The sequence below is a fragment of the Lontra canadensis genome, unplaced genomic scaffold, assembly GCF_010015895.1.
Source record: "Lontra canadensis isolate GAN:19392208 unplaced genomic scaffold, GSC_riverotter_1.0 scaffold1, whole genome shotgun sequence".
Taxonomy (NCBI): Eukaryota; Metazoa; Chordata; class Mammalia; order Carnivora; family Mustelidae; genus Lontra; species Lontra canadensis.
In genome coordinates this window covers 31,907,888-31,920,391 of record NW_022630995.1, presented here as the reverse complement: position 1 = coordinate 31,920,391, position 12,504 = coordinate 31,907,888, and the positions used below count along the sequence as shown (strand labels likewise).

General features: G+C 39.1%; 1 protein-coding gene and 1 non-coding gene across 2 annotated transcripts in view; one reads left to right on the top strand and one right to left on the bottom strand.

Moving 5' to 3' along the window:
- Positions 1-12,504, top strand: part of GRXCR1 (glutaredoxin and cysteine rich domain containing 1) — a 177,205-nt gene that overhangs the window by 116,089 nt on the left and 48,612 nt on the right. Inside the window, exon 4 of the mRNA XM_032852599.1 lies at positions 8,900-9,142. Within this exon, the coding sequence (XP_032708490.1) occupies positions 8,900-9,142 (243 nt within the window). The remainder of the gene's footprint in view (positions 1-8,899; positions 9,143-12,504) is intronic.
- On the bottom strand, positions 10,820-10,926 carry LOC116871593. The gene has a single exon (XR_004383444.1). It is a non-coding gene; the product is annotated as a U6 spliceosomal RNA (small nuclear RNA).

Below are 12,504 nucleotides of genomic sequence, written 5' to 3'. Positions count from 1 at the left end.
GAATTTGGACTTGGTGTTCTATAAAAAGGTGTGTGCAAATTGACCTCCCACAGCCAAAGAAGCTGTGAGACTGAAGAAAAAGGCCCATAACTCCAACTTGATAAGAAATAGTTTATTAAGGGGACCTGTGGACAGAGGTCTTGGGCTGCTGCAAGAGGAGTGGATCTCCATAGCTCCTCTTTCCTGTTAAGACCTGCTTGTGTAGCCTACAGCCTGAGAGTACTGCTGGGGAGCCACTGGGGGAACTGTTTGAGAACAGTTGTGTGTCATAGTCATAGCTTGGATCAAGGACAGTATGCCTCCAGGGTGTACCTAAGGGTCATTATGTGGTTAAGCAAAAAGAAAGAATGTGGAGGGAGGGTGCTGTGCTCAAGAAGTCTTCAGGTCACCGGATGGTCGTCATGGCAGATTTGTCCAAGATGATGTCAGTCTGGTTCATACAGTTGGTTGTAATGATAAGGGTGATAGTGTGGCTGCTGGTGTTGTCAGTAGCATTTTATAGTAATAATGATAGTAAAAATCCAAAGGTGCCATTTACTGAGTGTTTATTATGCATCAGGTTTCATGCCAAGGGTTTTTCTATTCATTAAATCATTAAGTTCCCATAAATCCTCATGAAAGAGGCATTAATGTCCCTATATTACAGATCAGAAAACTGAAGTTTAAAGAAATTAAGTAACTAGTCCACAATTATCCAGTTGTTAAGAGGCAGATTCAAATCAAGTTCTTATTAAATGTGTGCAAAAGAGGCCAGAAACTATTTATTAAGTACCTACTATATACTGGGTCATATTTGGGGTTCTTAGTTCTAGTGAGCCAAACTAAGTTCCTGCTTTGTTGGGGTTATATTTTATTTGGGAGGAACCAAAAGTAAATCAATAAACAAACACGATATAATATCTAGGAGTACTAGGTATTCTAAAGGAAAGAATTGGGTATGAAGATAAAAGGCCCATTTTTTTTTATGAGATGATGAGGGAAGGTCTGTGTAAGGAGGTGACATATATCCAGAGATGATAGAATGACAGAGGGATGAGCAGGAGTAATTTCTAGGGCTGTCTCTGTGACAGACCCTCCATGGTATAATCCACCACTCATTTCTAGAACTGTACAGCCCATTGGTTGGTTGTATTTAAGAGGATTATGTAAAGCATCTTCTTATGGTAAGAGCAAGGACTTAGGAAGCAGACCCAGACGGAAATTTTGGTTCTGGTCCTTTTCCCCTGAGGTATTTTGGCACCTTAAGTTCATACCAAGCTTTTGTTCCCTTAACTGTAAAATTTGAATTATAATCCTTATGTCATGATAAAGGAAAGTTGCACATGTCAGGTTCTAAGCACTACATGTAGATACACAAAGGACATGTCATAACTAATGTTATTATAATTATTTTTATAACCTGTGTCTTATGAAGGGACACAGAGAATTTCCCTGGGGTACATCCCAGAACATGCGTACAGCTATAGGGGTTTACAGAATAGCATGGAGAGGGAGAGACACAGAGAGAGATGTAAAATTCCCTGCCCTTTGTAAAGATCTACAGCCCTGCTTCCACGGGCATGCACCTGCTCTTTAAGATGGCAGCTCTGGAGCCAGGTTGGCCTATTGCCTGATAATCAAGAAGTCTGGGTCTGGTCCCAGTTTGCCTTCTGATATGCTATATGGCTCTGAGCTCATCACTCCTCTTTGTTTTCAGGTAGAGGAGAAAAGATCTCTCCACCTTCTCCATCTCAAAGGAATCTCTTTAGCCTGAAAAAAAAAAAAAAAAGTAAAATGCACCTCTTGTGATGTTACTTCCTATTATATGTGGGAGCGTAAATTAGTGAAGAGGCAAACCTCTTTAAATCACAAACATTATCTCACAGGCAATGACTTAGGTCTATAGCCATCTGTGTTTGGGCAACAACTTTATTCTGGGGAGGGAGTAATAAAACAAGAGGGCGGTTCAGTGGTTCCTCTTGGCTCAGTGGAAACGTGGATTTTGGAAAGGTCCAGGTTTCTAAATTGCTTAATTTTTAACTTTGTCATCTTGTTTAGGACACTTATTCCCCCTTGAACTTAGGTTCTCCATCTGTGAATAAAGCAGCCACAACATGTCAGGTATTATGGGGATTAAATGAATGTAAATTTACCAGAATTATGTCTGCCATGAACATCTTAAAATGTGACTTTTCATTTTTTTATTATGTTCAGTTAGCCACTGTATAGTACATAATTAGTTTTTGAAGTAGTGTTTAATGATTCATTTGTTAAGCATAATACCCAGTGCCCATCATAGCATGTGCCTTCCTCAATACCCATCATCCTGTTACCCCTTTCCCCACTCTCCTCCCCTCTGAAACCCCTAGATTGTTTCTCAGAGTCCATAGTCTCTCAGGTTTCATTTGCCTTTCCAATTTCTCCTCCTTTGGATTTTCCTCCCCTTCTCTATGTTCCTCCGTGCTATTGCTTATGTTCCACATATGAGTGAAACTATATGATAATTGTCTTTCTCTGCTTAACTTACTTTGCCTAGCATAATACCCTCCAGTTCCATCCATGTTGATGCAAATGGTGAGTATTCATCATTTTTGATGGTGAAATAATATTCCATTGTGTGTATGTACCCTATCTTGGTTATTCATTCATCTGTTGAAGAGTATCTTGGCTCCTTCCATAGTTTGGCTATTGTGGACACTGCTGCTATGATCATTAGGATGCATGCGCCCCTTCTTTTCACTACATCTCTATCTTTGAGGTAAATACCAGTAGTGTAATTGCTGGCTCATAGGGTAGTTCTATTCTTAACATCTTGAGGAACTTCTGTAAGGTTTTCCAGAATGGCTGTACCAACTTGCACTCTCACCACTGTTTAAGAGTGTTCCCCTTTCTCCATATCCTTGCCAACATTTGTTGTTTCCTGCTTTGTTAATTTTTGCTATTCTAACTGGTATAAGGTAGTATTTCATTGTGGTTTGATTTGTATTTCCCTGATAGCTAGTGACGTTGAACATTTTTTCATGTGTCTGTTAGCCATTTGTATGTCTTTTTTTTTTTTTTTTCCTGAGAAGTGTCTGTTCATGTCTTCTGCCCATTTTTTGACTGGGTTATTAGTTTTTTGAGTGTTGAGTTTGAGAAATTCTTTATAGATCTTGGATATCAGCCCTTTATCTGTAATAACATTTGCAAATATCTTCCCCCATTCTGTGGGATGCCTCTTAGTTTTGTTGATTGTTTTCTTTGATGTGCAGAAGCTTTTTATCTTGATGAAGTCCCAAAAGTTCATTTTTGCTTTTGTTTCCCTTGCCTTTGGAGATAATGTCTTGAAAGAAGTTGCTGTGGCCAATGTCGAAAAGGTAACTGCCTATGTTCTTCTCTAGGATTTCAATAGATTCTTGTCTCACATTGAGGTCTTTCATCTGTTTGAGTTTATCTTTGTGTATGGTGTAAGAGAATGGTCCAGTTTCATTCTTCTATATGTAGCGGTCCTGTTTCCCCACCACCACTTATTAAAGAGACTGTCTTTTTTCCATCAGATATTTTTTCCTGATTTGTCAAAGATTAGTTGACCCTAGAGTTGAGGGTCCATTTCTGGAGTCTTTATTCTGTTCCATTGGTCTACATGTCTGTTTTTGTGCCAATGCTGTGCTGTCTTGGTGATCCCAGCTTTGTAATATAGCTTAAAGTCAGACAACTTGATCCCCGCCAGCTTTGTTTTTCTCTTTCATCCTTCCTGTGGTCTTTAGGGATCTTCTCTGGTTCCATACAAATTTCAGGATTTTTTGTTTAGTTCTTTGAAAAATGTCAATGGTATTTTAACAGGGATGGCATTGAACGAGTAAATTGCTCTGGGGAGGATAGACATTTTAACGTTTCTTCTTCCAATCCATAAGTATGGAATATTTTTTCATCTTTTTGTGTCTTCCTCAGTTTCTTTCACAAGTGTTTTATAGTTTCTAGAGTATAGATCCTTTACCTCTTTAGTTAGGTTTATTCCTTGGTATCTTATGATTTTTGTTGCTTTTGTGAATGAAATGGATTTCTTAATTTCTCTTTCTATAATTACATTGTTAGTGTATAGAAAAGCAACTGATTTCTGTGCACTGATTTTGTATCCTGCCACATTACTGAATTGCTGTACTAATTCTAGCAATTTTGGGGTGTGACTTCCCATTTTATTTTTAATTTTTGTTTAAGAAGTGCATTCCTGGAGGTGTCTGGAGGCCCCTATTTCAGGACACCTTTTCAAACCAGTGCCAGGCTGGACAGGCAAAGGGTCAAGTGGAAATAACCCACTGGATTTGCTCCAGCCTTAGGAGCTGGGTCTGCTCCAAGCTGATCCTCTGTCAGGGAGCAGAGGGGACTGATTCTTGGCCTGAATTCAGTGGCAGTTACTGTGAGTGTAGGGACTCCAGAATTGACCCAAGATGACGAGGTATGACCATTTCACAGTGCCACTTGCAGAACAGTTGCAGGCTGAGGACATACATTGGCTATTTGGTAACCTCTTTGTCTTGTTCCCAGCAATTTCCATCTCTTGCCAACACATCTACTTTTGCTGCAGGCTCTTGTGAGGCTTCAGGCCACTCCTAAGATTCATCTTTTTAATCAGTGGAAAGGAAGAAATGGCCTACCTTTATTATTATCTAGGTCGGCTCTCTCAAAACAAGCAGGCTGCAAATCCCAATGGCTTCTCAGCACTGTCTCAGAAGCATCCATCCTTCATTACGCTATTCCCATGGTAACCCTAGGCAGGGAGAAGAAGGACAGCTAACCATTGAGTGGCTATTTTTAGATTTCTGGCCAGATGCTTTGACAAATCTGTTGAGGGAAAGAAAATGAAACGAATGTAGGAGAGGATTTTTTTTTTCCCAAAGACAATATCATTTAAATTCATATTATAAAACTGGAAAAGACCTTGAGAAATCATTCAACCTACAACCTCTAGGATGATCTACTTCCAAATCAAACCAAAAAATTGTTCAATGAGATCTTCTTTAGAACATTTTACATAATAGCTTATTCTAATAGATAACCAAATTTTCTACCTTGATTTTATCCTGTGTTGAATTTCAGTTCCCAGACCAACAGAGTTGGGAATAAGACTGAATATGATTCCTCAAGTTGTGGGCTACACAACCCTGAGGGAATAATTTATTTAGACCATGCTAATAATGACATCCCTGAGGCTTGTGCAGTGCACATTCTGTGCAACTATCTACACTGGTCATATTTCACTTACTTTTTTTTTTTTTAATGTAAATTCTTCCCTTCCTCCTTAAAAACCTTCAGGAATTTCCCATTACTCTGAGGTTAAAGCCCATGGATCTTTAAAGTGGTTATAAAAGTACAACATGTTATCTATCCTGCATACCTGTCCAGATTCATTTAGTACTACTGTAGTTCTCTTTCTCTGTGTTTTGGCAAAAGCCTTTCAACCAGAGTCTCAAACATGCCATCTCCCTCCCATCTCAAGATCTTTGCACTTATCTATAATACTCCTCCCCATGCTTTCTTACCTAATATCTCTAACTCCTTCCTGTCCTTTAAAGCAGAGCTCATTTACCAGAAAACACTTTCTCAACCTCTGAAACAAGAAAAGCATACACCTTCAATAGTCTCTCCTAACAACTTGTGCATTTCTTTCCCAGTACTTAACAGTTTGTGAATCTATATTTATTTATGTAACTTAAAAAAAAAAAAAACAAATCTATGGGCTTCAGGTTGTAAGCAAATGATATTGTTTGCTCACAATTATATATCTACTACCTGTCACCATGTATAGCAAATAAATGATTCTAGTAACTGAATAAATGACTAACAGTTATTTAAAGGGACATAATCCCAGTTTCTCTTTCAGTCAAGCTGTCAATGTGATTACAGTAGGGTGCCTTAAAATGTAATGTGCATCCAAATTCCCCAGAGAACTTGTTAAAAATGCAGATTCTTATTCAGTAGATCTAGGTTGTCATTCATTCATTCATCCAAATTCCCCAGAGAACTTGTTAAAAATGCAGATTCTTATTCAGTAGATCTAGCTTGTCATTCTGCATTTCCAACTCGTATGTGACTAGCTCTAGAATTTGGTTGTAGACTGAAATCACCTTAGGAGCTTAAAAAAAACAACAACAAACAATTCTGAGATTTCATTCCTGGTGATTCTGGTTTAATTGTTATGTACTTGGCCTGGGTATGGGGAATTTTTATAAACTCCCCAGCTTAAAACCCCCTAAAACAAAACCTTCCCAGTTTATTCTAATATCCAGCGATCTTGGAAATTCACTGATTCCAGGCAAAGTTCATCCTTAACAGGAGGTAAAGGAATATTTTTGTTGCCCTTTGTATTAAACAGCATCCAACATGGCTACCTGATAGGGGTCCATCTTGTTACTGTTTTTTAAATGTGTATCTCTTAGAGACTCACAGCAAAGTGTTACCTAGCATTTGTTGTGTGAGCAGAGATAATCCCATAGGAGTTGGTTAATGTGGCAGCAGACTGGTCTGATCTTAAACTTTCCCACCTCTATTCACGGGGGAAATTTGTCTTATCAACTATTTCAAAAGTAAGTGTAGTTATTGAAAGAAGTGTTACATTTTGATAGAACCAAATGCAGTTATAGTATTATACAACCAGAGGAACAATGCATACTTACTCACATAATAGCATCAGAGAAAAGAGAACTAGAGTGCACTTCCAAAACCTGCAGTATTTGTAGTGAGTTTGTTGATTTCCTACTTGCTTATAACCATGAACCTAAAGATGAGCATAGGTTTGGGCATTTGGTTACTTTCTCTGAAGATCAATGCTTTTTTTTTTTTTAATTTAAGATTTTATTTATTTATTTGAGACACACACACACACACACACACACACTCACACAGAGCATGAGCAGGAGAAGAGACAGAGGGAGAGGGAGAAGCAGACCCCCCACCGAGCAGGAAGCCCGATACGACTCTCGATCCCAGGACTCTGAGATCATGACCCAAGCTGAAGGCAGATCCTTAACTGACTGAGCCACCCAGGCGCCCTGAACAAAGATCAATGCTTTTTAATCTAGAGCATAGTAATAACAGCCCCCCCTTTCTTGTCATTAATTACACTGATTTATTTTTGTTTGTGTTTTTAAGTTTGAAACTTCCCCATTGTGGAGTGTAATCTTTTACACTAGGTAACTGAGCACAGTCGTACATATTGAGCCCTACACTGGTTGTTTTCATAGTCTCGATTACTTAGCCTCCTCAGCAAACCTGTTAGGTAGATCACATTTTATAGATGACAAAATTGAGGCTTACTAGTTCACTCTTTTCCCCCAAATACACAGATAGCCAGTGGCAGAGTCCCATTATATCTGATGCTTTCTCCACCCTGGTGTTAATTCATGGTGTCAGGCCAAATTCGGCCTTCAAATATATTGGTCCACATGGTCTCAATACATTTTTAATGAGGTGCTGCCATTGAGAAAGCAGAAAATTTTCCATAAAAATCCACATTTCAAGCTTATATTCAGAATAATTATGTCTTAAAAAAGTAAAATAAAAAACTAAAATAAAATCATCATATCTGACAATATTGAGTAACATGCCTGCCAGCCCGAATCTTGTGGGAAGCTGAGTAACATTTTTCTCTCCCAGCTGACTTTCTACATCTCACTGATAACTCTTTTACTCCTGGCCTGGCCCAATGTTGATGACACTTGTTTGGCTCCTCCAGGTCTCTGGGTTTTTAGCTTAGCCTCTGAACTCTATTGAGGGAAGAAGTAAATTTTATTATCAAGAAAAAAAAAATGACCTCTTCCTTGGTGAGGTGGAGACCACTGCATTGCCATCTTTATGATTTAAGACCTTCTCAGGACTCTGTATATTTGCATGTAATGGGCTGATTTCTTTGACTACAGAGTGATGAAGTTTAGTATCCTTTCTTCTGATTCTAGTATTTAGCTATCTGGAGTGGTTTCCAGTCAAAATTTTGACTTCAGAGGGGTTTCTAAGTTGTGTGGTTGTGTTGCAACAACTGTAGCCCCATGAAAACCCACATATCCCTTGGACTCAAGGTACAGTTGTATTCCCTTTAGTCTCCTTCAAGGAAGACTGTGGTAAAGAAGAAGAGGCTTTTCCCTAATGTTGTCAGGGCCTAGCAGTGCTGGGCTGATCATCCCAGGAACTTAGTCACTGATTTCTGATGTAGCAGGAAATGTAGAAAGCAAGATTCACACGTAGGGAGTCGTCTCCTTGGTTTTGAGAGCTGTTTGCATCTGTTGCAGTGTACCCGTTTTGTTGTTTCCATTCCATGCCTGGCTCTGACCCACTGCCCACTAGGGTGTTGGTTTCTCTGCACTCCCTCTGAGTCATTCAATCTTTGGATCGCCTTCTCACTGCGTGTCAGAGCCCTGTCACTCGACAGAGTGCAGGCACATATGCTGTGCTGCTGAAAGAAGATACCCATCCTCTTATTCCCAGAAGATGGTTGCCCAAGGATAAGGTGAAGGATTTTTAAACGGTTAAATGCTAACCTGACTGTTCTGTTACGTATTGCACTTGGGTTTAAGAGGCCAATCTGGTAACTGAACCCTGTCTAGGGAACATGAGAAAGATAATTCAACTATTCCTTATTTTACCACATGGCATGCCATGTGAGACATCATTGGTTTTAAGATATGCCATTATTTGATATGCCACTGAGAACAGAAAAAACACTGTCAAGTAAATTATGTCATTTAAATTATGTTGATTGTTCTCCCTTTCTCAAGTACAGATTTTCTAACAAAAGCATGTCTTAGGATTGATAAATATGGCACTTCAACTTCTATTGCATGCCTTTAATGTAGAAGACAAGTGTCTTCTATGTGTCAAAATGTTAATTGTCTTAATAAGATAGAAGAAAGTCAATGAAAATATTTACGCTACCATGTTCTTCCTTCAGCAACCATCAATTGACCTAGAATTTGACCGCGTAGTGATTTATACCACTTGCCTTCGTGTGGTACGGACAACCTTTGAAAGATGCGAACTGGTTAGAAAGATCTTCCAAAACCATCGAGTAAAATTTGAAGAGAAAAACATAGCTCTGAATGGTGACTATGGAAAAGAGTTAGATGAGCGATGCCGACGTGTTTCAGAAGCCCCTTCCCTCCCTGTCGTGTTCATTGATGGCCATTATCTTGGGGTAAGTACTCTGCTAAGGAAAATCTTCTTTTTTTATTGAACCCAGCCAGGGTTGTTAGAAATCTGTAAGCCTATGACAAGGTGACTTGCAACATAACTCCCAGGACATCTGCTATTTTTTTGGAGTTCAGACCAAAGGGATTGAAGCACTTATTTCTATCCCAAATGATGTGTTGCTAACAGTGTTCATCCCTACAGAAGCCTGGTGAGATAAAATCAGCATGAAATTGCCTTTTTTAATAGGAACACATTTTTCACTTGTTCAGTTGACTTGAGTTTTGCATTATGAAGCTTAGCGTGTGAGATACAAACTATTTTTTAGTGCACATGAGAAAAAGGGAATATTTATAAGATACACATTTATGAATTCTCTTACACCCCATTATCAAACACTCAGTTTCCTACCTAATGAAACTAAGATGGCAGTCCCAAAACAAAATCAGTAAGAAATGAGGCCTGGAACCAGAATTTTATTTTCTTGTTGTTTAAAATTATTCTGGATTTTGGTAATTTGACAGTGTGAGATCCAAGTTTAGGCTTGCCGTAGCAGAACAGAGCAAACTCCTGAGCATCAAGGAAACATGACTGCCTCATTTCTTTTTGAATAATACGGTTAGCGTAATTCAGCCCCACTGATCTATGAACAGGCTCCCTCACTAAGAAGCCCAAGAAGAGGGCTCTGGAGAATGCACTTTAGAAAGGGTAAGAACAAAGAGCCAAGGGACGCCAGAGGTTGAGGGGGTGGGACTGACTCCCCCAGATCACTTATCAGAGAAAAAAGAGCTGCCTTCAAATGGCAGATGGATATTTGGAGCTTGGCTTTGTTTTGCATTTGGTCTTAACCTTCCTCTTTCAGAGATGGTTAGAAAAAACCCAGAGCAGGAAATGCTCATGTTTTGTTACAGGGAAACTGTTCTTCTGATATCCTGCCTAGAGCCATCGCTGTTAGAGGCAGCCTGTCATCTGATGGAAAGATAAATGGGGAGAAGCCATGATTCACTAGCAATGCCTTCTGCAATTTTACTTTTAACTTGAGTTGGACACAGACTACATTTTGAAGAGGAGGAATTTAGATTTGAAGCATTGAGCCTCTTTCGTTATATTTCCACATGTACCCTTAGGTCCCAGAAAGCCGCAACAATGGCAAATTAATAATAATAGTAGTAATAACGTTACTATACTGTGTTCTCAGCTTTATACATTCATCTCATCTAATCCCCAGGACAGCCTTAGAGAACACTTCTCTGCTCTACTCGTTGAGAGGCAAGATTGGCCTTGTTTCAAATTCCTGCTCTGATACTTCTATGTGATTCTGGGTAATTTATAAATCTCTCTGTGTCTTGGTTTTCTCATTTGTAAAAGGAGCATGGTGATAGAACTTTTGTCACAGACTAATTGTGAGGATTTGACCATATATAATATATAGAAGTACTCAATTCCTATGCTTGGAACAAAGTAGGTTTTTAATAAATAGTAACAATCTTTTGTTACTTAGTTATAAGTCAATAGTAACAATCTAACTATCCTTGTTTTGCTAAAGAAAACATTAATTATTTTGCTCCAAGTCACATAGCTGGTCAAGTGACAGGACCAGGACTCAAAATTAGATCTGACTCTCCAAACCCCTGCTTTTTTGCACATTACCTCAAAGAAAGGGATCTCTCTCTCTCTCTCCTCTTTTTAATTGGAACATTTCACAGATTTGTGTGTCATCCTTGAGCAGGGGCTATGCTAATCTTCTCTGTATTGTTCTAATTTTAGCATATGTGCTGCTGAAGCAAGCACAAGGAAGGAATCTTTGATACTTTGCGGATATGGTCTTATACCTAGGACAGGGTTTGGCACAACGTGCTCAGAAACGTATATTGAATGGGTGTATGAATGTTGCTATACTCTTCTCTCACATTCTTTCCTCCTCTCCCTATGACATTCTTCTACCAGGAAAGAATCTGATAAACTTACTCCCCAGGGAGAAAATCACTGATAAGAGTGATTTTAACTGTCAAAATTCTTCTGATGATGTAAGATATTTTCCATTGTAGAATTTTAATTTCTGTGCAACTGCCCAGTTAAATTTAGTGGGTGACTGCCTCCTTACACAGGTGTAATATGGTTGGCCTTACCTGACACCCTGCTTTTGACCATACTTACCTTCTTCCTTCTTCTAAGGCAATCTAACAGGCAGTGATGCTATTTTTCTTTGCATTTGATGCCTAGAGGCAGAGGGCAATGGACAAAAGAAACAGGGTGCGGGTTTTTTCCCAGCTGCTTTTTCTGTGATTACTTTATTAGCACACAGTGGCCTAGGGAAGGAAAGATCGCACAGATGTTAGTTACCTTGTTGATTCTGCCATTTGAAGGTAATGCCCCAAATCTGGAAAGAGACCAGAGGCAGAGATTTTGTTTTCCTCTTTCTTTTTCCTTATAAATGGAGAATTTTTCAAAATCTATAATTTGAAATGGAGGTAAGCACTCCAGAAAACAACTTCTACAACAGTTTCTCCTCCTACCACAAAAGTGTCTTGATTTTAAATTCCAGGGCACATTTGTAAATGGAAGACATTGCTGGAATCATAGAGCCTTCTTCCTGCAGTATTCATTCATCTGAAATGGAAGGATGCCCTCTGCTGGGTTTTGGCACATGGTGAAACATAATTTTTAGGGAGGAAAGGACGCTGATGTTGGTAATTTCCTTAACATCTGTGATGTTTTAAACAGTCACATGAAACCACTTGATTTAGTTTAAATTTAGATGAGTGAGAAAAATCAAGATGTATGCATCATCTGTGCAATACAACTTTTTTTTTTTTTTTTTTTTAAGGAGAGAGAGAGAGAACTAGAGAGGGCCAGAAAATGTGGTAGATAGGGACAGAAATAGGCCTATGGAGGCAGTAAGATGGGATAGGGAGAGCACGAGACCATTTTGTAGCTCCCTTATTTCCCTGCCATCATTGCCACCAGAGCCAGAGATGGGTGGCACCAAGGGAATTCACTTATCTTCACTGAGGGGAAGCTCTCAGAGTTCAATGGGTGACAGCAGAAGAATTGACAAAAATGCTGAGCTTTTTTTCCCTGACAACTTTGATTCCCAGCCAAACTTCTATGTAAAGATGAAAGCAGTGAAATAGTCAAGGGAAAGAAATTACTTTAGAAAACAAAGCTCCTCTGCCCTGAGATGCTCCATCAGGAGAGGATGGGTCAGTCAAAGAGTTGGAGGCTCAGAGGGTTAGAGGAGAAGCAAGTTCATCTTGAAGCTTGCTTAAAGCCATTGTCCTGTTGCTTTGGCATTGGGAGATCTTTACACAAAAAGATTGCATTTCAATTGTTCGGACAAAGATGATCTTGGAAATTCTAGTAGGAAAT